Source organism: Gossypium hirsutum, chromosome A10 (genome assembly GCF_007990345.1).
Source record: "Gossypium hirsutum isolate 1008001.06 chromosome A10, Gossypium_hirsutum_v2.1, whole genome shotgun sequence".
Classification (NCBI taxonomy): domain Eukaryota; kingdom Viridiplantae; phylum Streptophyta; class Magnoliopsida; order Malvales; family Malvaceae; genus Gossypium; species Gossypium hirsutum.
In genome coordinates this window covers 106,349,819-106,375,696 of record NC_053433.1, presented here as the reverse complement: position 1 = coordinate 106,375,696, position 25,878 = coordinate 106,349,819, and the positions used below count along the sequence as shown (strand labels likewise).

The following is a 25,878-nucleotide window of genomic DNA, read 5'->3' as shown; positions in this document are numbered from 1 at the left end:
GATAATATTGTTATGTAACTTCATCACAAGTTCGCTCTTAAAGACATGGGCAGCCTAAACTTCTTCTTAGGAATTGAGGTTTGACACAAATCGTAGGGGCTGTTTCTCAATCAAAAGAAGTATATTATGGAGATACTTACAAAGGCTGGAATGCTTGGAGTTGCAGTCACACCCACACCCATGGTAAGCACACCCAAACTTGTCGCCTCCGATGGCATCTCACTGTTTATCAAGCCTTGTTCCTCAAACTTTAAACAATCTTAATCGTTTGAGAATATTAGTCTTATCAGACAACCATCTTAGTGGTTCATTACCTGAGAATGTGTGCCTAGAGGGGATTACTCGCTCATATTGCAGCTAGCAATAATAATTTGACCGATTTGATTCTATCAAGTTTGAGAAACTGTACAAGCTTATACAGAGTTAGGCTTCAAGGGAACTCTTAACGGGAAATATATCAGAAGCCTTTGGTATATATCCAAATTTGAATTTTATTTCATTAAGCAAGAGCAATATTTTTGGTGAAATTTCTCCAAACTGGGGAGAATGCCATAATCTAACAAGCCTACATACCTCCAACAATAACATTTCTAGAAAGATTCCATTCGAATTGGGACATGCAATGTTAAACTATACAAAGATGGATATTTTAAGAAAACGGTTTTTGTTATTCAATCTTATGCAATATAACTAGTGCGCATATCTTTATATAGCTGAGACTAACACTTTCAGGTATTAACTAACATATTAATTGCTACTAACAGACTTAACAAACTAACCACCTTTATATGTTACTCTAACATTCTCCCCATTTTTCTTCAAATTAGCACTTGTCATCACTTGAAAAAACTTGAAGAGCATTTCTAAATGCAGCAAAGTGTTTTGGTGTGATTGGTTTGGTAAGGACATCAGCAACTTGATTGGTAGATGGAACATAGTTAACTTGGAGGGAACCATCAAGAACTTTCTCTCACACAAAATAATGATCAATCTCAACGTGTTTCACTCGTGCATGATGAGTAGGGTTTGCTGTCATTGAAACAGTAGATGTATTATCACACCAGACCATTGGTGACTGTGTGACCTGTATACCAAGTTTCTCTAATAGCTGTCAAACCCATAACAACTCCGATACACAATTGGCTAAGCTGCGATATTCAAATTCAAATGAAGATCGGGATACTACTGCATGTTTCTTAGAATACTAGGCAATAGGATTTGGTCCGAGGTATACCACATAGCCTATAGTAGACCGTCGATCTTCCATAGATGATACCCAGTCAGCACCACAGTAACACTCCAACTTGAACTGTTCTTTGGAAAAATATAGACCATGCTCCATAGTCCCAATGAGATAACGCAATATTCTTTTAACCGCCTTCCAATGCGTCTCACTGGGAGAGTTCATAAACTGGCTCAGCTTGTTGACACAAAAGGAAAAGTTAGGTCTAGTGATATACAAATACTGGAGCATACCAACCACACTTCGATACAACTCACCATTCACAAACGGAGGGCTGCCATCAGAGGCGACAAGTTTGGGCGTGCTTACCATGGAAGCAGGTGTGACTGTAACTCCAAGCATTCCAGCCTTTGTAAGCATCTTCATAATATACTTCCTTTGATTTAGAAATAGCCCCTGCGATTTGTGTCAAACTTCAATTCCCAAGAAGAAGTTTAGGCTACCCATGTCCTTAAGAACGAACTTGAGATGAAGTTGCATTACAACATTACCTATGTCAGTATTCGAACTACCGGTGATCACTATGTCATCCACACACACCATAAGCAACAAGCAACTACTGGACGAAGCTTAAACAAATAAAGAGGGATCCACTTTCGAAGCATGAAAACCAAGTTGGTCAACAAGAAACTGCTTGAGTGTGTGAAACCATGCACGTGGTGCTGTCTGAGACCATATAAGGCTTTATTCAACTTACAAACAAGTTTCTGTCCAGTGTGATGTACCATTTCAAAACCAGGTGGCTACTCCATGTAGATATCCTCAGTCAATTCGCCATTAAGAAAGGCATTATTGACATCAATTTGCCTTAAGGGCCACCCTTGCATGACTGATATAGCAAGAACTGTCCTAATGGTTACTACTCGAACTACCGAACTGAAAGTGTCTCTGAAATCCAGACCCGTATGTTGAGAAAACCTCTTAACAACCAGTCGAGCTTTATACCGGTCTACAGTCCCATCAGCTTTCTTTTTTACCTTAAAAAGCAATTTGCATCTGATAGCTCTGCGATTGCTCGGAAGAGGACAAAGACACCATGTGTTATTGGAAAGGAGAGCTTGTAGCTCATTTTGGGCTGCAGCTTTCCAAGAATCATGTTGCATGGCTTCATGAATATCAGTAAGAGTCTCAGACGAGATCGATGATGCTGAGCTCATAAAGATGATTAGTTTAAAAACGCCAACTTTACCACGGGTGACCATTGGATGAGAGTTAACAGGAAAAGAGGGTAGGTGAAGGGACGAATTGGACATGTTAGGATTAGGTGAGCTGGACATAGGAGGGCTAGAGGTAGCAAGTATTGGGCCAGGTAAGCTTGGCAGAGACGCTATGGCTGTGAGTGCACTGGTGAATTTATTCTAGGAATAGACATTGAAGATATACACGGCCTGGTAGCTGAGGATAAGATAAGAAGTTTAGAGTTGGACTTTGGAAAGATGTTTGACTTTTTAGAAGCTAGGGGACCTAAACTTTTAAAAGGAAATGTGGCTTCATGAAACGTCACGTGGCGGGATACATAAATTTTTCCATCAGAGGCCAAGCACCTATACCCTTTGTGTAAAGGATGTACAAGGGGTGGAGCGAAATTGGAGTTTGTGACTGTTGTATGATCTCAGGTTTGGAAAACACAGAAAACCAAAAACCCAAAGGGAGAGATAACACAGTTTAGTATGAAATAGTTTTTCATAGGGTGAGATATTACCTAAAGAGGAAGAAGGTAATCGATTGATGAGGTATATAGCACTAGTGAAGGCATCATTCCAATAGCTTAAGGGCATAGAAGTATGAGCCAATATGGACAGACCAACTTCAACTATTTGTCTATGCTTGCATTCAACAAGACTATTCTGTGTAGAGGTATATGGACAAGCAAGTCTTTGTAGAATCCCTTGTTAAGAGAGATATAACTTTAACGCTTGAAACTCACCCCCTCCATCTGTTTGTAGTGCTTTAAGTTTGAAGCCAAGTAGTCTCTCAACTAGTCTATGAAACTGTGGAAAGATGGTTGATACTTTTGATTTTTGTCATATGAAATAAACCCATGCATACCTTGTGCATGCATCAGTGAAGGCTATATAATACCGAAATCCATTTGAAGAGATCGGTGTCGGGCCTCAAACATCAGCTACCACCAATTGTAGTGGTGTGACATACTCAGAAGTAGAATTGCAAAATGGCAGGTTTCGTTCTTTACCTAGATGACAAGCAACACAATCGAATGGCTCTTTATTTGTACCAAAAGGTATGTTACAATGATGTAAAGCCTTGGTAAGAATATTTTTACAAGGATGCCCTAGCCTAGAGTGCCAGACACTTAAAGGCACAGAAGCACTTGCTATAAGACAATGAGCCGAGTCTGAGAAGGAGCTAGTGTGGCAATTGTTCTTTAAGTGGAGCTTGTATAAACTATGATGCACCGATCTACGCAAAAGGACCTCTCTAGTGTGCAGGTCACGCACTTGACACTGTGTAGGAAGAAACTCGAACATCACCTAATTATCTTTTGTAAATTGAGACACTGATAGCAAATTTTTCTTTATACCAGGTACATGTAACAAAGGACGCATATATAGAAGACGGGTTCTAATGAGCAAAGAAGACTGACCAATAGAGTGTACAGAGAGAGCAGTCCCATTACCAATATAAACTTTACCTGGGCCATTGTAAGGAGAACTCTCACCAATATCAGTGGTTGAATAAGTGAGATGACGCGTTGCTCCTGAGTCGGGGTACTAGGCATTGCCACCAACAGTCTCAGGGGTTGCAATATAAGCTTGCGGCGAAGAGCTGGAAGGGTTCGGAGTGGGACCAAGTTGTGAGGAATTTGCAACAAAAGGAGAAGACCACGTAGGTGCTGAAGTCGGTGGAATGAACCATCTAGTCTGTAGGTGAGGAGCAGTAGATGGTAGAACGGTCATAGGCGATGACATCTAAGGAAAAATGGGAGCCCCTTGCCCAAACATGCAGACATTTGCCTGTAAAGAAGGAAGGGGCCGATAACCAGTGCTTTTGTAAGATGTATCAAACCAATGATAGCAACGATTAACCAAATGCCCCATTTTTCCACACAACTAACACTAAATGCAGACTCCAGACGACCGACCACGACCTCGAGTAGCTATAGTGGGACGATAGACTAAAGGTGAGTCACTGTTGGTAGACGAAGATGTAGGCTGATGGGAAACCACGTTGGCCGAGCTAGGAGTCTCAAAGACAGCAGCCTAATGTCGAGCCTCTGCATCAATAAACATTGTCATGACCCCTTGAACAGTATAGGGTGTGTGACTCACTGTGATTATGGTGATAACCGAGTCATATTCGGGTGGTAACCCGTTAAGAATCACAATGACATGTTCACGCTCACTAATAACCTCGCCACAACTAGCAAGATTGTCACAGAAACCTTTGACCTTCATTAAAAATTCTTTCATTGAAAGATCGCCCTTGCGCTGGGAATGTAAAGCTCTACGAAAGAACATTAAACGAGAGGTAGTTTTGCTACCATAAAGAGTAGCAATTGCATTCCAAATTTGAGCGCTCGTGTCCAGGCCAATGAGATGGGGAAGAACAGTGGGACTTACAGAATAAAGAGCCACGACGCAAGCGCACTATCCTGTTGCTCAAAGCAAGTGAACTCAAGATTTTCTTGAGGAACCCCATCATCATCTGAAAGCATTTGAGAAGGAGGAACAGTGCGGGAGTCCAAAAAGCGCTGAAGTTTATAAGTCTTGATCGCAAACAGCACTTGTTATCGCCATAGAAGATAATTATCATCATCAAAAAGCACACTAATCTTCTTAGTGGAAAAGAACCGAGTTTCGAAACCATCAGTGACAGCAGAAGCCATATCTGGTGCAGCCGAATGAACAGCAGAAGGACTTGAAAATGCCATGAACAGAGAGAAAACGATCAAAACAAATACCAGGAAAGATTAGACATCTGATACTATGTTAAACTATACAAAGTTGGATATTTCAAGAAAATTGTTTTTGTTATTCAATCTTATTCAATATGACTAGTGCGCATATCTTTATATAGCTGAGACTAACACTTTCAAGTATTAACTAATATATTAACGGCTACTAACAGACTTAACAGACTAACCACCTTTATATGGTACTCTAACAAGCCACCCAATTACAAGAACTTGATCTCTCTTCGAATCATCTAAATGGTGAGATTCCTAAGGAACTGGGAAAGTTGATAATGATGAGACGTCTTCTTTTAAGTGGTAACCAATTTTCTGACAAAATTCCATCAGAGATTTGACTTCTTTCAAAACTAGATCAAAGCTAGAACAATTTGACTTGGCATCAAACAATTTTAGTGGGCCTATTCCTGATGATCTTGGAAATTGCGTCAAGTTCTTCAACTTGAATTTGAGCAAGAACAACCACGAAGAGAGCATTTCATCTTCAATAAGCTACATTAATGCTCTTGAAAGTCTAGATTTAAGTCAGAATTCACTTATTGGAGGTATCCCACAACAGTTTGGAAAATTATAATCTTTGGAAGTATTAAACGTTTCTCACAATATGCTCAACGGTTCCATCCCAGAAGCTTTTAATGATTTGCGTGGTTTGATATTTGTGAACATATCTTTCAATCAATTTGAAGGTCCTATTCCAAATCTTATGGCTTTTCATGAGGCTTCATTTGATGCCTTACGAAACAATAAAGGCCTACGCGGTAATGCCACTGGACTAATGGCTTATGCTTCCACTCTTTGGTGGTCTACTTTTGCTATTTTTATTGGTTGGAAGTTTCTTTACTTTCTACAAAAAGACTCAAACCAAAGAATTAGAACCAAGGGAGGAACAAGAATGAGATATTTTTAATGTATTGGGATTTAATGGAAGAGTACTCCGTGACAACATTATTGAAGCCACTGAAGATTTTAGCTCCGACTATTGCTTTGGTACAGGAGGATATGGAAGTGTTTATAAAGCTGCATTACCAACTGGTCAGGTGGTTGCTGTGAAGAAACTTCACCGATCTGAAGACAACATACTCATCAACAACTTGAAAGCCTTTGAAAGTGAGATTATCGCTTTATTAAAAATAAGGCACCGTAACATTGTGCAGATGTATGATTTTTGTTCTCATCCAAAGCATTCATTTTTGGTTTATGAACTCGTGGAAAGGGGAAGTTTGAGAATGGTGTTAAGCAATAATGAAGAGGCTAAGGAGCTGGACTGGAAGAATAGGCTAAATGTTGTTAAAGGATTAGCTAATGCTTTGTCTTATATGCATCATGGCCATTTACAACGTATAGTTCATCGAGACATTTCTAGCAACAATGTTCTCTTGGATTTGGACTATGAAGCTCGTGTCTCTGATTTTGGCACTGCAAGGATTTTAAAGCCTGACTCCTCCAATTGGACTTCACTTGCAGGAACCTACGGGTATATAGCTCCAGGTATTACTTAAAATCCTTTTTTCCTGAAAGATGTTTCCGACATGCCATCTTGATTAAAACTGTTAATTTCTTGCATGTTGTTAAATAGACGAAGTTCAAATAGCATATGCTAGTTAGTAAAATCTTTTATAATTTATACAGAGTTGGCTTAGACAATGAGAGTAGATTAGAAGTGTGATGTCTACAGTTTTGGGGTGCTAACAATGGAAGTTCTTATGGGGAGGCATCCTAGTGATCGTATTTCGTACTTTTCATCACTGGAATCGACATCGTCATCTACGTTAAATGACCAACAGGTTTTACTGAAAGATACGATAGACCAACGTCTTTCACCACCAGTAGGCCAATCTGCCGAAGACTTGGTCTCTACAATGAGGATAGCATTGGCATGCTTGAATGGCAACCCCCAACTTCGGCCAACCATGCAGCAAGTTTCTCAACCCCTTGGTCGTCAATCCCATCCTTTACTGAGCCCTTTCAGGACCATAAAATTGGAAGAACTGTTGGGTGATGTAGTCTGCAATGGCTAACTAGGGTGATACAATATCAAACATATATCTAGGTAAGGTATGTAAATTTGCTTTATATAAACTCTTTTTATCTCTTTTTCTTCCAAATTATCTCTTATTTCTCAGCTTTATTTTGAAAATGGTGAAGCATTCTAATAATAAAGCCTTTGTTGGGAATGAGATGCTTGAACACTGAATTTGGATGTCGAGAATGAAGTGTGTTGGGAGGGTCGCAGGATTGCAAGTATTTTCCTTATGTCACAGCTTGTATAGAAGAAAGTGTTGTGGATATTATCAAGTTTCTTAAATTATCTTCGTTTTAATTTCATGTATGATGTTTGTTTTATTTTGTATCCTATTTTATTATATTTGTTAAGTTATCCTTTGTATTTCATTTCAGTTTCGTATATAATATTTAATGTTTTGTTATTGGATTGTACTGATGTTTCTACTGAAATCGAGGAGAAGAAGATTGTATTGGGAAAGCATGATAGTTTGGATATAGAGCTTCCCCTCTGTTTTGGTCAGTTTCCTTGATTAATGAAGCTAATGAGTTTTACCTCAAAAAAATTGCATTCGCCTACTAAAATAATTTATAATATTAAAGTTTTTGTTAATTTTTTTTTATTTCAAAATTACTATAACTCCCCTTCAAGTTCATCTTCATATAATTTAATTTTTTTTTATATATTTTTTATCCGTTTTAAGGTTGATGTTCAAAGTTTATAATTGCTATAATTTCATTTGGACTATGTTTCAATTTCACGTGTAATATTTTTTTCATACTTTATTCTATAAATTTTTCTATGCCTTTTATGATAATAATAACAATAATAAAGTTTTGTTAATTTTTGAAACGATAATTGAATAATAAACCTAATACAATGATAAAATTATATTTTAAGTCTTATAAAATTTATAATTTAGCTTTGTACCTTCCAAAAAAAATTAGTTTTACCCTTGCTTTTATGGGTTTACAAATGAACCTTTCTATTTAGAGTTGAATTGTAAATAAAAAATAATTTTTATGTCATTTTTAAATTGTAAACGTTAACTATGTTACAATTTGGTATTATTTAATTCTTTTTAATATTACAAGTACTAAATTAATTGATTTGATAGTTGAAGGATTCATCTGATCTAGTCATTATAAGACAAAGGATTTAGCATATGAACTCACACCAAGAACATTATATTGCTAGCACTTTATTTCTTAGAAATAAAATATTTTTTATTGAAAGAATTGGTTGGTTCCTATACTTTCATAGAATATCTAATGTATATATATTGAAAATGTTTAATGTACTTTGAAAATGTTTAACGTAGTGCCTAAACTATTAAAATGTGTTTTATTATAGTATTTGTACTTTTATAAAATGTTAAATATGGTATCTGAACTATTAATATATATTTTATTATGGTATTTTTATTTTCACAAAGTGCTTAATGTGATACTTAAACTATCAATATGTGTTTATTAAGGTACTTGGTATTAACAGTACAATTAGTGAATTGCTAAACCAGCTAATAAAAATTCAATAAGTAGAGTTTTTTTTTTCAAATTATCAAGTGCACATGGATAAAATATAAAATAAAAAAAATAAATTAAATCAAAATTTTTAAAAAATAAGTAAATATATTAATATAAAAGTAAATATTAAACTTACATAAAAGATAATTTAAAAAATTCTTATTTCAAAAGGCAAACTCTTATGAAAAGATGATTGTTTACTTGAACGAAGAAAATAGCGTTTTATTTGCGTAAAGTTTAGTATTTATTTCTTTTGGGTAAACTACATCACAAGTTACTCAAAATAGCGTCGTTCTTATTTTGGTCACTATAAATTCTTTTTTATCAATTTAACCACTTTAATTAAGATAACTATTTGAATTGGTCACTATCGTTAACAATTCAGTTAATCTACTTACGGATTTTTGACGTAACATTTTTTTGAATTTTGACTAAATTGAGGGACCTTTTTATAATTAGTCTAAAATATTTTTTAGAGAAAAGTACACCAGCGGTCACTAAAATTTGATTAAAATAACATTTCAGTCACTAAACTTTCAAAAGTGACAAATCAGTCACTAACGTTTACGAAAAGTGACGAATCAATCATTCGAGCCCATTTTTCGTTACAGACATAATAGACAGCTGACATGGCCCGTTAGGGTTCCACGTTGGACATGACCAGATGTCCATATCATATCCTTTTATTAGTTCATAACGATTACCAACTAAATAGAAGAACTCTAGCTAGAAGAAGAAGAAATGGAGATACCCATTGTGGTTCCAGTGTGCTACAATGGAAACCTAGCCAAATTAAGGATTTCTTGATCCAATGACAACCCAAGTAGGAGGTTTTTTGGATGCAAGAAGTATCGGAGTGGGTTTCAAAATGCATGTTTTTTCGTATGGTTTGATCCACTGTCAAGTATTTTGAAAAAAAAAGGGACAATGGAGGATGCAAGGAGGGAGAGAAAAAAATGGTCGACAGCGTTGCTATTTGTAGTTTTGTTGTGCTACCCATTACAATCGATAGAACACCTTCGGCTAGTTCTCTTCGATTAACAATTTCGACAATGTTGAAATTTTGCACAATAATTCCCCAATTTTGAATATTTTCAATCCCTTCTTCAACGATTCCCTAAAAATTTCAGTAGTTTTCCCTTTTCTCCTGAACAATTTCTTTTTCTTTAAAAAAATTGTTTTTGCCTCTTCAATCTCTCTCATGTTTTAATTGGTTTTTTTAGCACATTAAGTTAAATTTTTCTTCAAATCACATGGTGGAAATTAATTACCCATTAAATAGACATCCGGTCATGTCCAACGTGGCACCCTATCCTACCACGTCAGCTGTCCTGTTTGGTCTTAGCAGAAAATGGGTTTGAGTGATTGATTTATCACTTTCCGTAAACATGAGTGATTGATTTGTCACTTTTGAAAGTTTTGTGGCTGAAATATTATTTTAATCAAAGCTTAGTGACTGCTAGTGTCCTTTTCATTTTCTTTTTCTTTTTCTTTTTCCTGCCATTCTCGGATGCCTCTGTCGGCTTTCACCCTCCCAAAATGACTCATCGTTTCCTTTCCTCTTGCTCAGCGTCTTCACAGTCACACAACACCAAAACCCTTCTGCTCTAGAATATCAGATCGTTCAAGCTCGCACCGGCTTCTTGCGTTGTAACTTCATCGTTCCTCTTCATGCTTCAACAATTGCATGAATAATTGCAACAAATGCTCCAGGCTGGAATTAATAAGTGCAACAATTTGGGGCATATTTCTAGATAAGGTATGTTTATTTGCTTTCTATCTACAATTTTTTCCTTTCATTTCTCTCTTACATCTCAACTTCTTTTTTTCTTTTTTTTCTTTTTTTTTATCTTTAATATTTATTTTGTGATTTGTGTTCAAGGTTCATGGTTGCTCCTTATCAATATTGTTGTCTTTAATATTTAAACATACATTCTCTTTTTAAAAATATAATATACCTTATTAATACACTCAACAAATATAAATTTTTAGCTTTGTATCTAATAATAAAGTCTTTGTCTTGAATAAGCTGCCTAAGCACTCAATTTGGATATGTTAAGAACTTTGGATTTATAATAACAAATTAGGTCGAGACCGTACCGGGATTGCAAGTGTTTTCCTAGTGTCAACTAAGCAAACAATTTGATTTCAATGATTTGCACTAAATAATGTTCTTACAAATGAACTTTTGATTGTACTCTCTTAGTTTGAATATTATGACTTTCCAGGAAAAATGTAGCTTAAATATGAATGGAAATTGACCTGATTGCAAGTCAATCCTTTCATAAATCTTCTCAAATAAGGACAGATATTCCTAGGAAAATTTAGACTTTGAAACATTCTAGTTTCCTTTAATAAATAAAATATCTTAATTTTGTTGCAATAACATTAAAAGCAAGTCAGAAATTGCCAAACTTAGAAGAAATAAAATAATAAACTGACATGATTGTTTGGATTCGATGAATGTTGAATATCATGTTTTACGCAAATTACTATTTGAGCTTTTTTGTCAACCGGGTGACTAAAATCCAAATCCATGGGTAATTAATGTTTTACGCACATTAAGTTACTTATTAAATTTTGATCACATGGTGGAAATTGCCAAACTTAGAAGAAATAAAATAATAAACTCAACTAACATTTGTTTTGTTTTATCATATAAAATTTACCTTTCTTTAAAATATTTTATTTTTTATAGTTAAATTTTAGGTTAAAGTACTTGGCAGGTCCCTGTATTATAGGGACTAGATCAAATAAGTTCCTCTATTATTGAATAGATCAATTTAATCTCTATATTATTAAAAATAATTAAATAAATCCAAGTTGTAACAGAATTAACATTTACTGTATAAAAATTATCTAGAAAATTATTATTTTCGGTTGCAGTTCAATTCCAAACAAAAGATTTTATTTACAAAATGATAAAAAAAACCTTTAAAATTATCAACTCTATTAAACTATAAATGATTTTTTTTTAAATAGTAAAGGTTAATTCTATTCTAATTTGACCTTATTTGATTCTTTTTAATTTGATACATTTAGAAATAGAGGGATTAATTTAATCAAATCCTAATAATACAAGGACCTCCCAAATACATCCACCTTAAATTTTATATTTCGAAAATGCTTTTGTTACCGATGGCGATTCTAGAAGGGTTGGCCCCGACTCCCCCCCAAAATGAAAATTTGCCATTTAGGTCATCTAATTTTTTTTAAAATTTTAAATTAGTAAAAGTAAAATTACACTTTGGCCCCCCCTAAAATTACAAAAATTCGATTTAATCTTTTAAAAATTATAAATATATAAACTATAAAAAAATATTAAAATTTTATTTAACCCCTAAAAAATTGTTCTGGCTTTGCCCATGTTTGTTACTATATTATTAACTAATTAACATTTTAAATAAGTAAATAGGTAAACAACATCAATTGTCCCTTACCTTTAATTAAATTTATATTTCAATCATCGAACTTATGAAAAGTTACAAAATTATCACTAAAATTATTGAAATATTACAAAATCGTCATTCAGATGATTTTTTTTTTATGTGGCATGTTACTTTGCCACATAGGATATAACTAATCCGTATTTTTTGTAGGAAAAAGAATAATTTTTTTATTTATTTAAATCCTTATAAATTTTTTATTTATTTAAATCCTTAGTGATAATTTACATAAAATAAATTTATTAAATATATTTAAGTTTAACATAAAAATAAAATAAGTATAATTTAATAAATTAAAATGGTAAGTTTAATAATAATAGAAATATTAGACAATAAAGATTAAGGAGTGAAAAGAATCGACATGCAATATGTTGAAATTTTAAACATTAAACAGATATATTTTTCATTATTGTACAACTATTTTAACTATGATTTAAAATTATTTTCATTTTAAGATTTTTATAGATTAAAATATGTTATAAATCTTTATAATTTTAGAATTTAATTTTTTTTATTTTTTTAAAAATTTCTATATTTTTTAACTTTTTAAATTTTAAAATTTAAACTTATTTATTAACACCATTAAAATTTTTATATTAAATTTGTTAGTAAAAAATTCACTTGATCTAATTAAAAAATGATTTTTTTAAATACACGAAATTAGAGCATACTGAACCTATTTTATATAATTTAATTAATTTTAAAAATATTACTTACATTAATTATATAAAATTATTATATTTTATTAAATAGCAACCACAATTAAAGGTGATTATTCACATGCAATGCTCCTGCTAAGAAAAAATTAGTTATAAAAAGTCAACCGGGTGACTAAAATCCAAATCCAAAAATAAACAAAAAAATAGAAATAACTAACCATACAAATATTTTGGTTTAATAAGTAATTTGTTAGTTGAGTTTAACTTTTTTTTCTTTAATATGGTATATGTATTATTTTTCGGTCTAATGTTGTATATATATTTTACAAAAGTTAAACATTTTGACATCTTGAAGATAAAAGTGTTATTTTTTTAGTGTTTAACTTGGATTTTAGAGTTGATTCCATCGAACTGTATTTGATAAATTAAACAAATTTACAATTAACACTAAATTTATTCTATTAACAAAATCATAAAAATTTCGAAACTAATAATATTAACAATTAACTTTCATCAAATTAATCTTAAAATTTAAATTTAATACTAAAAAATTAACACATTTACCTTTAGGTACTAAAATGTACAACTTTTATCAAATATAAATACTAAAGTAAAACCAAAACTAGTATAATCAAACTCGAACAACAAATAATATATTAACTTAAATATTTTACAACTCTTCCCATCCAAATTTAACTCTATGACAACAAGAAGCACGTTAGTTTCTGTTTGAAGCGTGTGGGGGCGGAGCTAAACGAATGTGTGGATATGGAAGCATCAGTTGGTAAATGCAAAAGACAATCCACGAAAATCCCATTTCTCACCTGTCTTCACCTTATCTCAATCCCTCCAAATCCAAACTTGTTTCTTTCCCCTTCATCATAACTTCAAAACCCCACTCTTTTTCTCATCGAAAAAGACTTCATTCCTTCATCAAAACCATCGATCTTCATAAGAATCATAGCCCAAACTCATATAATTTGTTATATCAGCTATATCGTATCAGCCATGGCAACTCTAAGGCTTCACTCACTGACAGCAGCCTCGGAAAAGATCCCAACGTCACCTTTTGCTCCAAGTTCAAGGGTGTTGTCTGCTTCATTTCATTGTAATGAAAAAAGGGTTTCAAGAAGGATGACTATAAATGCCATGGGAGGAGGAGCTAAGTATAAAGGGACTCAAATGAGGGAGAAACAGTTAAGTGATATGATTAAGATGAAAGTGACAGAAGCCAAGCAAGTTTGTGAAGGAGATGAGACATCTGATGAATGCAAAGTAGCTTGGGATGAAGTTGAAGAGGTAAGTCAAGCCAAAGCTGATCTAAGGCTTAGACTTGAAGTTGAAAAGAAAGATCCTGAGACTGAAGAGTGCAAAGTTTATGATGATTGATGAAGAAATTCGATCTTCCCTCAAAACCCTTTTTGTTTGATCTTGTTTTATGGATGTGCCAGTTTCCATTACTTTTCATGGGGTTATTGCTGCTATTAGTGAAGTGTATGGTATGAATATGTCTTTGTTAAGCTACTTTTGTTTTAGATTGAAAAACATGATTAACAGAGCTGATCAAGCTCCTTTTATGTTGTAAAAACTTTGTTGTTTTTAACATTTTATGATGTTTGATAGGCAAAAATAAAAAAAGACGAGAAATTTTACTGTTAATTTTAGATTTGAGTTGAGCTTGTCACAAAAACAATGAAGCTTAACTAAAGAAAATCAGATGTATAATAAATTACAATTTTATTTTTATAGATTTCGCGGTCCAATATTTTGTAGGCTCTCATTCTTTTTTATTACACCATTAAAAGCTGTCTCAAAAATTTACCCACCTAAAATCTACTTTTCCCTTCAAAACAAAAATATAATAATTTACTTAACCCTTTAATTTTTATATTTTCATTATTTATCAAATTATTCATAAATAAATAAAAAATTAACTTTTATTGACATAACATATACAGACACTGTTGATTAATTTTTTATTTTTTAAAAGGTATTTCTAAAAATATTTTTAAATTCTAAAAATTTAATTAATTGCTAATATATATATACATGAAGATTCATATGTATATCAATAAAGTCAACAAGTGTTTTTCATTTATTTTAAGTTTGATTTGATAAATTATACAAATTTAAAGGTTAAATAAAATTCAAAACAAAAACAAAAAGCTAAAATATTGTTTGGGGCAAAAAATAAATGACGGGACAAAAAAATCAATATACTATAAAAAAAAAACCAAGTAGATTTTAGGGTGCCTGATAACAAAAAAGAATTAATAACTTTCCATATCAATTTATTTTGATAATTATACTTTTCAATGCATTTAATACTAGATTCTATAACAATTTTTTGGCATTTTTTTATAAAATATGATGAAAAAAAGTAGAACCTTTTTATCACTTAATATATTTAAATTTATTTTTGAATTGGCAATTTTCAAATAGAAACTGCTGTAAAAGAAAATTCAACCCAAATAACAAAAGAAAGGCCACTGACATGGGTGCAGAGCAATTTGGATTGGGGGGAGAGGAAAGAAAAGTTAGAGAAGGGCAACCATTGTGTTCATTGGTTCTAGAAGTCTGGTGTATTAAGGGTCTACCTGAAAAAAGGCGCAGAATGTAGAACAAGATGTAGGGGATTGATCAAACAAGTGTTCATTGATCATTTTTAAAGTATCTTTATGTCTAATTAATGAGGGTGTCAATTAAAACCAAAATACAACATTTACATATTCTCACTCTATCCACTGAGCATTTTAGTGTATCAGAGGTCAAAGAAGCACTCAAAGCTCCAGGAATTGATGTACTACCTTTTTTTTTCCACAAATTATGCGACTTTGTAGGTTCACTTACAACAGAAGCCACCCTTTCTTGTCTCAATTCAAGTCGAATTCTAATAAGACGACAATCACTCTAATCCGAGAAGACATATAACTTTCAACCGATTAATAAATGTAATGTCATAAGATCATATCAAAAATTCTTGTCAATCTTGAAAGATCTTATTTTCCTTTCCAAAGTGTTTTCATCTTAGGGAGTTTATGTTTTATAATATTTCTGTTTGCAAGAGAATCTTAAGTACTATTAAACCTAAAAAGAAAGGTAGAGAATCCCTGTTGCAGCTTTAAATATTTACACGAGCAAAGTCTACTATCGCGTCAGCTAGAAGTTCATCAGAGTCGTACTAGAGCTGTAAGGATTTGAGAATCGGTAGATAAATAAAATCAAGCAATATATCTCAATTGTTTCCTACCAGCTGATAATTAATGGTAAACAATTGAGATACATTATCATTAATTATCATTGAGATAATTAATCGGTAGAGCCATACTAGAGCTTGTTCACAAACGTACTAACAAAGATTTTCATTATCATTATCATTAGAATACATGATTTTTATAAACAATCATCTCTTCAAACACAATTACTACCACTAAACATACTTTGAAACTTGGACAACATGATTTGTACACAAGTATAAGCTGATTAACAATCCAATCAACACCTAAACACGACTCAATTCATTTTCAACCAAATACAATAAAAAAAACAAATTAGCACCCAACCCGCCAAAGTCAGCGTGCACCAAAACATTTTATGCAATCCGCAGCTTGCAGCTCGCAATTCTACTTATCGCACGGGACAGCTTGCTATCAGACTGTTCACCATTTTGGCTTGCACTTTGAACTATCCGTCATTTTGACTTGTTAAGTTGAGAGAGTTATTGCATGGATGACCAATTTCCGACCAGAATGATTATTTCGGTGAATCACTTGCTTTTCGCAGATGACTGCTACCTGTTTTTCAAAGTTGATGTCCATTCTAGCAGAGCCATCAAGATCTTATTAACCGGGTATTGTCAAAGAATCAACTTTGAAAAGTAAAGCTATTGGTTAGCAGATCAACAAGAATCAAAGAGAAAAGGTGGTTTAGCAGAATTCTTAGGGTTAAGAGGGTGGAAAAACCATGTAAGCACTCGGGTAGTTTTCTCAACTGTTTTGGATTAGATACATAGTAAGTTAGCCCATTGGAAAGCTAAGTGAGCAAACTTCCTCTCTATATGTTCTCTTCCTTTAAAGCCCAGTCATATATTTGTAACAAGATTGATCAGATTGTTAGAGCCTTTTGGTGGGACCATGAAGGTGGAGAGAATATATTAGACATGTACAGCTGGGACAAGTTCTGCTCTCGGGAAAACAATCCTGATGAATGAAGCCCTATTGGTGAAGCAAGAGTGAAGAATTATTACTAACAAGGAAAAATTACTGCAAGAAAGGGACTTCTTTTATGTGAGAAACAAAAAGTCATCTGACTCGTGGATTTCAAAGGAAGAGATACCTGCGAGCTGGGGGAAGATGTCCAAATATGGCGTGGTTTAGCAGTAGCATTAACGAGAGTTTAAAGCTATTCTGAATGGACTCATTTCTATTATCTCTTATGAGCATGGATGACAAATCTTGGGATAAGACACTCTCTAGGTGATTCGAGACGAGATTACTTTTTCTTGAAGAAAAGGAGTATTTTGGGCAAGACTTCTTAATATAGCTAAAAAAATGGACCAATATTTTAAAGAAGAAGACCAGAGTTAATTTGAAGCTTGCACTTCAATTAACCTTTATGATTTTTATGTTTAACTGATTAATATCACAAAAAAACTGCAAAAGCTTATGCTACAAACTAATTATGCATATAATAGTCGGTACATAAAAGAATTAATAAGTGAACTTAAATAAATTAAACACTCGTTGACACCCAAAAATTACATCATTCCATGGCCACATAACACACGCCGTATCAGATTCAACAAGTTTTGAACTCAATGCTTTATCAACTATTTGAAGCTTTTTTGTTCTAGAAAATGTCATAATATGCATCTCTGCTAAAATATATAATTCCTCAGCATAACCATATCATAGAAAAAAATCCCATTAAGCATAAGAAAGGGCTACTACAATGGAGCTCAAGCACATAAACATACATAAGAGATTAGAACTATTGCAAAATGATAAATTCACGTTCTAACTAGTAGAGTAGAAGCAGACAAACCAGTAAAACAGTGGTTCAGGAATTTAAAAAAAAATTAGCAGAACATGAGCCTACTCTGAGCCACTGTCTTCACCAGGGCCAGCGGCTTCTTTCACATCGACAGTGAAGCTATACTCCTGATCACAACCTAGGTAAGAATCACACATGAAATACAAAGTGTATGCCTTCTCCGTAGCTTCAGTGGGAGCAGCAAATTCAAGTTTCACCTTCGCTTTCCTCTGAAGAGACACCCTTTTGATAGCAAGCAGCTGGTTACTATTGGTGTCACCAACAACCAGCCACCACCCTTCATCTTTTGCTTTGGGGTACCTGGGAGCATCAACTGGTCCAACCTCTGTCTTCCCCTCTAGATCCCTCTCGAGGGTTACCTGCAAGGTGACATATTCCCCAGCCCTTACATTGTCACTATCAATCACCTCGTATGATAAATCGATGTTGGGGAAACGATTGCAGAACTTCGCAATGTCCAGAAGCTGCAAATCAGACATCTGTAACAGCTCACGCCTCTCATCATCTTCCATCTCCACCAGATCAAAAATGGTCTCAATGTTCTTCCCAGGGTTCTCTTGGCATCTCTTGGCTAATTCCTTAGTGAAGTATGGGAGCTGTAGAAGCATCGAGTCTCGCTCCCACATTCCTTGTGTCACCATTTGGCTCACCTCCATTGCAAGAAGAGCAAGGCTCAACCAACCATTGCTCGAAATAACATCAACCATGGCTTGAAGTAGCCTAGTAGCAAACAAGAGCACCTCTCGCTGGTCTAGTGATAGGTTCCCACCCACATGCTGCCGAGAGAAGTGGGCCTGAAGCAGGGCATTTGCTTTGACATGTGGATCTGTGCACCTTGGATTGTCAAAGGAAAACCTCTGGTGATTAATTAATCTTCTAAGAACCTCTTCTTCCCCAGGTCGTATGGGAAGATTAGCATACTCAGAAGCTGAGGCCAGAATCTCCAGAAGACCCTTCATCTTCGTCTTGGAAGTCAAGGAAGAACTGAAACGCTCAATGGTAGTGTAACTGATGTAATAATAAGAGGCTATCATGCCAAGATTCAAAGGAGAAAGATCCATGTCATCCTCTATAGTGATACATTTACTTGCTTCCAGATCATTTAATGTGTTCTCAACGAGCTCAGAAAGGTGATCAGAGAGATGCCTGTGACTTACACCCTGGAGATTGTAGTAATTTGGATTTTGGGTGAGCCTCCTATACATGAAAGTCCAAGTAAGATAATCCACAGCATCTTGCTTGTTCTCAATAACTGTAGCAACAATTTCAGCATTGAAGTTATCATGTAGAAAATGGTGCAAATGGCTCTCAACGGGGAATGCTTCATACAAGAACTTCTTGTAATACTCTTTACGAGGGGCGTGACAGAGGATGACACATTTGCCAGAATTATCAAGTAGAGGACGACTCGCATGGCCCATCATCTGTAACAAATCTGTAACCGGGTAATCTGTGTGAGCATTTTCCCTCCCATCATAATATTGAGTGCCCATTACAACCACCAAGTGTGCTGATAATGGAACTCCCCAACATAATGCACTGCTCATAACACAAACTTGAATCCATCCAGCTTCAAACAGCTGTGAAACAACTTCTTGATCCAAACTGCTTAAACCCTCATGCAAGTAGCCAACTCCATACTCTAGAGTGGTTCTCAACGTTTCTTCACTAATTTTGTCAACAAAAGGCTTAAGTTCTTCAGCAGATCGCAAACGAAAAGCTGGCTCATCTTCATTATCCACTTTGGAGTAACTCATTAGGTCCACAGCAGTGAGTCTAACATGCTTCCTTGTAGGAACATACACAATAGCTGGCTTCCCACCTTTGGCATGTTGGACAATGGCAGTGAAAGTTGGTTTAGTCATTGCTTGCATCCTTGCTTCAAAATTGGCTATATCCACCCCTTGAATGTGTATTTCTAGAGGTACAGGACGAACTCCAGGAGGGAAATTAAAGAGGCCGTGAGAACTAGCTCCAATCCATTCTCCAAGGTCCTTAGCATTTGCAAGAGAAGTTGAGAGAGCCACAATCCGTATCTTCTTTTCTACCTGACTAGCAATATATCTCATCCTAGAGACAATAACCTCTAACACAGGACCACCTTGACCACCAATCAAATGAAGCTCATCAACAATGAAAAGGCTAACCTGCTGAACAAACTTCCTCTGTTTCCAGCGACGAGAAAGGGCATCCCATTTCTCTGGAGTACTTATGATTACTTGACCTTTCTCAAGCAACTTAAGGTCCATTGCCAATTCCCCAGTTAACTCAACCACCCGCATTCCAAGACCCTTGCCAAACTTCCTCTCCCAATCACGGTATCGCTCCTTGGCAATAGCCTCAAGAGGTGCAATATACACTACTCGCATGGTACTATCAGGTCCTTTTTGATGATTCCTTAATATAGCAAACTCAGCACAAATGGTCTTCCCACTCCCTGTTGGTGCAGCCACTAGAACATTGTCATCTGTATTATACAGAACAGTAAAGACCTGGGTTTGAACAGGATTGAAATGCTTAAAATCTTGATACAAAGCTTCATAAGATGGATTCCTCAATGCAGTTACAGGCAAAGGCTGTAAATCCAACAGCTCAGTTGGTGGAGGGTACTTCTCTGGTAGAATGAGATGCCTGAAAGAGATGGGCAACACAGTCTGAGACCCAAGCCATTTATCTGAGACAACACGAATGAAATATTGAGGTGGCAATGGTTCATAAATTGGCACTGTAAAGTTCAAAGTGTGGTCCTCATCAATATACTGTTTCTTCAGCAAAAAGTACTCATGGTGAAGAATATACTCGCCATCATTATCCTCAATAATCACCCAAAATGGCTCCACATACCCATGAACCTTATCCTCCCATTGAAAATCTGGTGTTATTGTAAGTTCAACCCTCAAGATAGTTCGTGTAATTGGTTGAACATGGGCTGCAAGGTTTAGCTTTGGGAACTGGTGAATGAACCTGTGAAGTGTCCTTCCCATTTTGGGGTAACGGATCAGTTCTCCGATCTCCTGAGATGACAGATCATAGTACCTATCCCAGGCCAAATCTTTCTTCTCCAACTTCATAAGAATTTCATTAGGGATACCATTGAATTGCCGCAAGGGTGTTTGAACATTCCACATCCTCTTGGTAACCATTTTACACAAGTTCAAAGCCTTCTCAGCCAACTGAGCCCAACCTCTTTTCAAGACAATCTCAAATAGCGCTCGGAGAAGGCGTCCTGCACTCTGAGTTATGTACACCATGTCAGATGTCAATGAAAGGCCTTCAAGCTTTAACTGTGAGATATATGCTTGCAGCAAAACATTGATTTTAGCACTAGGCTCTTCCAGGCTTTCCTTGATTGGAATGGGAACACGGTCCAAAAGCTTTGCCAGCTCCATCTTCTCATCTTGTCTAACTGTCACATACCTGAATTCTTCACTGAGTGAAAACAGTCGGCAAAGTTCTATATCCCCCATGGTTGGCTTCAAGTGCTCATTATACGTAGAGATTGTGCCATGAGTAATATAGTAGTAGCTAGCAATGCGACCCAAATCAGTCACTTGGAAGTACCCACTTTTTCTGTCATACTTCACCAAATTATTCTTGTCCAAGATAGTTGCAGCTGAATGAATCTGCCAAAAGAAGGAAATGAAAAGAAAATCAAAAGCAAATACAAACACAGGCTTTATAGTAAATCTGAAGCAACAAACAGCAACATTCAAACGACAGCATGATATATGAAGCACAATGTTCTGCTTATTTTTTTATCTCAATAAACACATTTATTAGCCACCATTTTTTTTCTGGTTTGAAGAATTTGCATGTTCTGAGTAACAAGAATCGATGTATATTAGAACTAAATGCAGCAGCAACGAAAACTATCAACAAACAGGGGGCTATAAAACTAGACGCATAGCAAAATTTCTATAGAAAAACAATCCAAAAAACAATGTTCTATACGCTCAGACCAAGGAAAACGATGAACAGAAAAGGTAACAGACATTTCCAGCAAAACCTAATGTACATGCAAGGGAAGAAAAATAGTACTATAAAGCTATATTACTCAAACTTGGGGGTTAGTGTCAGACATAGGAACACATCCAATATGGGTGATATTCTAAATTCTCCATATGCTTAGAGAGTCCTTGGAGGGTCATCCCCCCCCCACCAAAAAAACGCTGGACAAGTTTTGGAGAGAGGCACTACATCCTTATAAAGAGTCATAGCAACATAATTAGATAGAAAATAGAGCAGAGAACTTGTTCTAAAATTAGTGATATATTCAAAAGAAAGGTATGCTTACCAAATCAGCCCTCCTCTCCTCCAAAGTTAAATCTCTTGAAAGAACATCAGCCGGTAAGCCATAAAGTGTGGGATTCCGCAACATGCGAATATACAAGTATGTGTATCCAATCCAATTGCAGGCTTCTCTTGCATTCTGAACAGTTCCAAGAACGATCTCTGCATTCAACTGATCAGCCAGTTTAGAAATAAACTGGCTCTCAATAGGAAGTTGCTGATTCATCAATGAAAGGTAGTACTGAAGTTCACTGTGGCCAGTGATGATGATCCCTTCCCCATATGAATCATATTGAGGCCTCCCAGCACGACCCAGCATCTGCATCACATCTAGAGGGCTTAACTCAGTCCATGCTCCTTTTTCTGGGCTATAAATCTGGGTCCCTTTAATAATGACTGTATGAGCAGGCAAGTTCACACCCCAAGCAAGCGTTGCAGTTGATACCAACACTTGTACATGTCCATCTCCAAAGAGTTCTTCAACAATTTGACGATCAGTCCTTGCCAAGCCAGCATGATGGATGGCAAAACCATAAGGTAGCAGATCCTTCAAATCATTGCTTTTAACCATATCTGTGTGACTCTGGAGAATCTCACGACTAGCAGCATCCTCTTTCAAGAATCTACTAAGGGTATCATTTGCAAGTGCTGTGTCTCGTACAGCACGAGCTGTTTTAGCAGTTTCCTTCCTTGAATGAACAAATATAAGAACTTGATGCTTCCCTGCCACTGCCATTACCTTCTCATAACAAATATCATTCATCAACTGGAACCTCTGCAGTGGCTTCTTTACTGTGATCCCAATATATTGTTGAGAGAGGGGGACAGGTCTGTAGCTATTGTCAAAATGGAACAGTCCTTTTTCAAAATTAACCCGCAAAAATAATGCTACATCTTCGAAGTTTGGAAGTGTAGCTGACAGCCCCACCAATCTGATATGCTCTTTTGTGGTTTCAATTTGCCGAACAGTCCTGGCAACAATGCTTTCAAGCACAGGCCCTCTATTATCGTGAAGAAGATGGATTTCATCAATAATAAGAAGTTTCACCAGCTGTGTGTATGTGCGATCTCCAGACTTTCTGGTAATAATATCCCATTTCTCAGGAGTTGTCACGATAATCTGAGTCTCATCAATTTGTTGGCGAGTCAGTGTTTGGTCTCCACTAAGCTCCCTCACAGTCACACCGTATGCCTCTAAACGATGAGAAAGATTACCAACAACTTCAGCAACTAGAGCTTTCATGGGTGCCACATAAACAATCTTGTAATTCCCATGGTTAATTGAACCATCAGCGTCCATATTCAAGGCAAGTTGCTGCAATATGGTGAGCACAGCAACGTTAGTTTTCCCTGCTCCAGTGGGAGCACACAGTAGGATGTTATCTGCTGAGAAAAGGGCAGTCTCATACACTTTGCTCTGAACCCTGTTCAACTGTTGCATACCTTTGAACGCTGGTTGTGCCCAGTCTGGCATCTCAGATATCTTTACAAGCCTCTCATTCGATTCCAATGGTTTCGCCTTCAGTGCTGGCACATGAACCTCCTCATACCCCTTGCTATGATGCCTATAGGAACCCACAGGAAGATCACATTTTTTATTCGCCATCAAAAGACCACCCTGTTCGAAAGCAAGACTGTCCAGATCAAGCAACTGGCGCTGACCCTTCAGCCAACCACCCTCCGCATCTCTGTCAGCATAGCCCCTCCTCTCCCTATCCCCATCTCCACCACTCTCATCCTTCAGTCGGCGAGCCTCTTCTCTGATACTCTTTTCCAAGTTCTTCTGCCTTTCTTTTGCAGTTGCCCTTGTGGCATGCAACTGCTCAAGAATTGCAGCCAAATCCGGACCCAAGCTCATCATTTCCTCCTCAATCTTCTTCCTCTCTTCTTGGTCTTCAGCCCTAGCCAAGCGGGTGCACCAGACAACCTTCAGCCGATTCCGCAGAAGGTATTTGATGAGGCTGAACTTATCAAACTGGAGATGCACCAATAGCTTTGTCTCAACCTCCCTGTCATCACCCTCTGCCAGAATCTTAAGCACCTCTTCGGCAAGCTTTTGACACTGTTGTGGGTCAATTTGTTGATCATAAGCCTGGGAGATTTTCCTTTGAAGCCAATAAGCATCAATGTCCTGGACATTCAAATTCATCCCCTCATTAGCCTCATGCATATCTTCATCATCGATTCCACCACCCATCTGCATAGCCCCGGAACCATTTTCCACACCGTCATCATCATCCTCCTCATCCTCCTGTACCATGTCAAGATCACTCTCCTCTTCCTCATCTTCATTTTCTTCAAACTCGACTGCCACACCCACATCATCATCAAGACCTTCATCCCCATTTGCTGCCGCACCCCCAGCTACATCACCACCATCTTGATAATCCGTAATCAACTTCCCAATCGAAACAAGCTGGTCAAAAACCTGACTCGGAATCGGATTCAACAACTTCTCTATCTCCTTCTTCTTATCCGGATTCTTAATCCCCTCGTTCTTAAGCACAGCCAATATCTCATCCGCTGCACCACTAACTATATTAAGTGGCTGTCCACCCAACTGCTGCTGAATCAAACTCAACATAGCCTCATAAGCGGCCCTAGTCTCCTTCGTTTTTGGCTGATAAACCCCTTCCTCTGTAACAGTCAAAACACTCTCCTCACGCAACCTACGCCTCTTACTTTGCCTGACCGGAACCGGCTCGGCAAGCGGATCACGTTCTTTCTTCTTCTTAGACTTCTTAAGCTTCTCATCTAACTCCGGTGGCCTACCTTTATAAACACGGTCACCAAATGACCTAGGGTCAATCTTTCCCCAGAGAGATTCCGGCTCTCCGGTCGGCTCATGAGTATCACGAGGCCGAGAATCAGTGGTAAGAACTAAACTCGAATTCGCCCTATACTCATACTGCTTGAAACGAGCGTGTGCCTCAGCACCGCCTCCAAGATGAGCCATTAACACAAACTCAAATCAAATCCCCAGAACCCTAGAAAAAATCAAATGAAAATGAAAATTCAGGAAACAAAACCCTAACTAGAACTGAAAATGAAGAATTGTAAAGAGAAAGAAACACTTACAAATGGCGACGTTTCTTGAGATTTCAGTTCCCGGCGGCAAGATTTTAATTTGAGATTTTTGTCTATTTTCTTGTTTTTATTTCTACTGAATTTCGACAGTGTTGGGAGTATATATATAGAGATTAGATGGAAGCGAACCGACTGTAAAACGGGAGGGCGGCGATTTTTGAAGGGTTTGAAATGGTTTGGGCTGATTTGAATGATTTTTCTTTGTTGTTGGGCTTACTTTTGGTTTTGGCTTTGGGTTTAGAGTTAAATTTGAATCAGTTTAATCCATCAATTTTTAAAATTTAATAAATTAAAATTTTCAGCTTCTGAAATAAAGTGTTTTTGAGTTAATTTTTGGTTTGGAAGAAATATCCTTTCTCTCAAAAAAAAACAGCTTTTTTAAATATAATTTTTTTCTAAAAATATTTTTGAGAAACATTTCTAAATAAAAAATAAACTGTCAATTTTATATTAACTGTTGAAATGGCCGATATTATGATAGATTTGAGTGTCATTACCACTATTTTTAACTCAAACACAATGGGTTAAGTTTATATATTTTTCAAAGTGACTTACATTTATCCAATCAAAATACTAACTTCAGTTTGAGAATATAATGCTTTGTTTAATTTCTGAAAATATTTTTTATTTTCATTTTCAAAA

General features: G+C 35.9%; 2 protein-coding genes and 1 pseudogene across 2 annotated transcripts; 2 read left to right on the top strand and 1 right to left on the bottom strand.

The window, feature by feature from the left end:
* The first annotated feature begins 5,778 nt into the window (after positions 1–5,778).
* Positions 5,779–7,192, top strand: LOC107895420 (MDIS1-interacting receptor like kinase 2-like; annotated as a pseudogene).
* Positions 7,193–13,618: 6,426 nt separating this feature from the next.
* On the top strand, positions 13,619–14,466 carry LOC107896365 (calvin cycle protein CP12-3, chloroplastic). The gene has a single exon (XM_016821531.2). It carries the CDS (start codon positions 13,816–13,818, stop codon positions 14,194–14,196), a length of 381 nt encoding a protein of 126 aa, XP_016677020.1. The 5' UTR covers positions 13,619–13,815; the 3' UTR covers positions 14,197–14,466.
* Positions 14,467–17,714: 3,248 nt separating this feature from the next.
* Positions 17,715–25,387, bottom strand: LOC107896364 (DExH-box ATP-dependent RNA helicase DExH12). The gene is made up of 3 exons (XM_016821530.2): positions 25,228–25,387; positions 22,154–25,136; positions 17,715–21,482 (listed from the first exon to the last, which is right to left on the bottom strand). Exons 2-3 carry the CDS (start codon positions 25,103–25,105, stop codon positions 17,901–17,903), a joined length of 6,534 nt encoding a protein of 2,177 aa, XP_016677019.1. The 5' UTR covers positions 25,106–25,136; positions 25,228–25,387; the 3' UTR covers positions 17,715–17,900.
* Positions 25,388–25,878: the final 491 nt, after the last annotated feature.

What these genes read in the sequence shown, in the direction of transcription:
- LOC107896364 (XM_016821530.2), bottom strand. Translation starts at nt 25,105, where the DNA reads ATGGCTCATCTTGGAGGCGGTGCTGAGGCACACGCTCGTTTCAAGCAG. An exon ending in AGGAGAGGAGGGCTGATTTG is followed by an intron (nt 21,483 to 22,153) that starts GTAAGCATACCT and finishes TTCTTTTGGCAG; the next exon opens with ATTCATTCAGCTGCAACTAT.
- LOC107896365 (XM_016821531.2), top strand. Translation starts at nt 13,816, where the DNA reads ATGGCAACTCTAAGGCTTCACTCACTGACAGCAGCCTCGGAAAAGATC.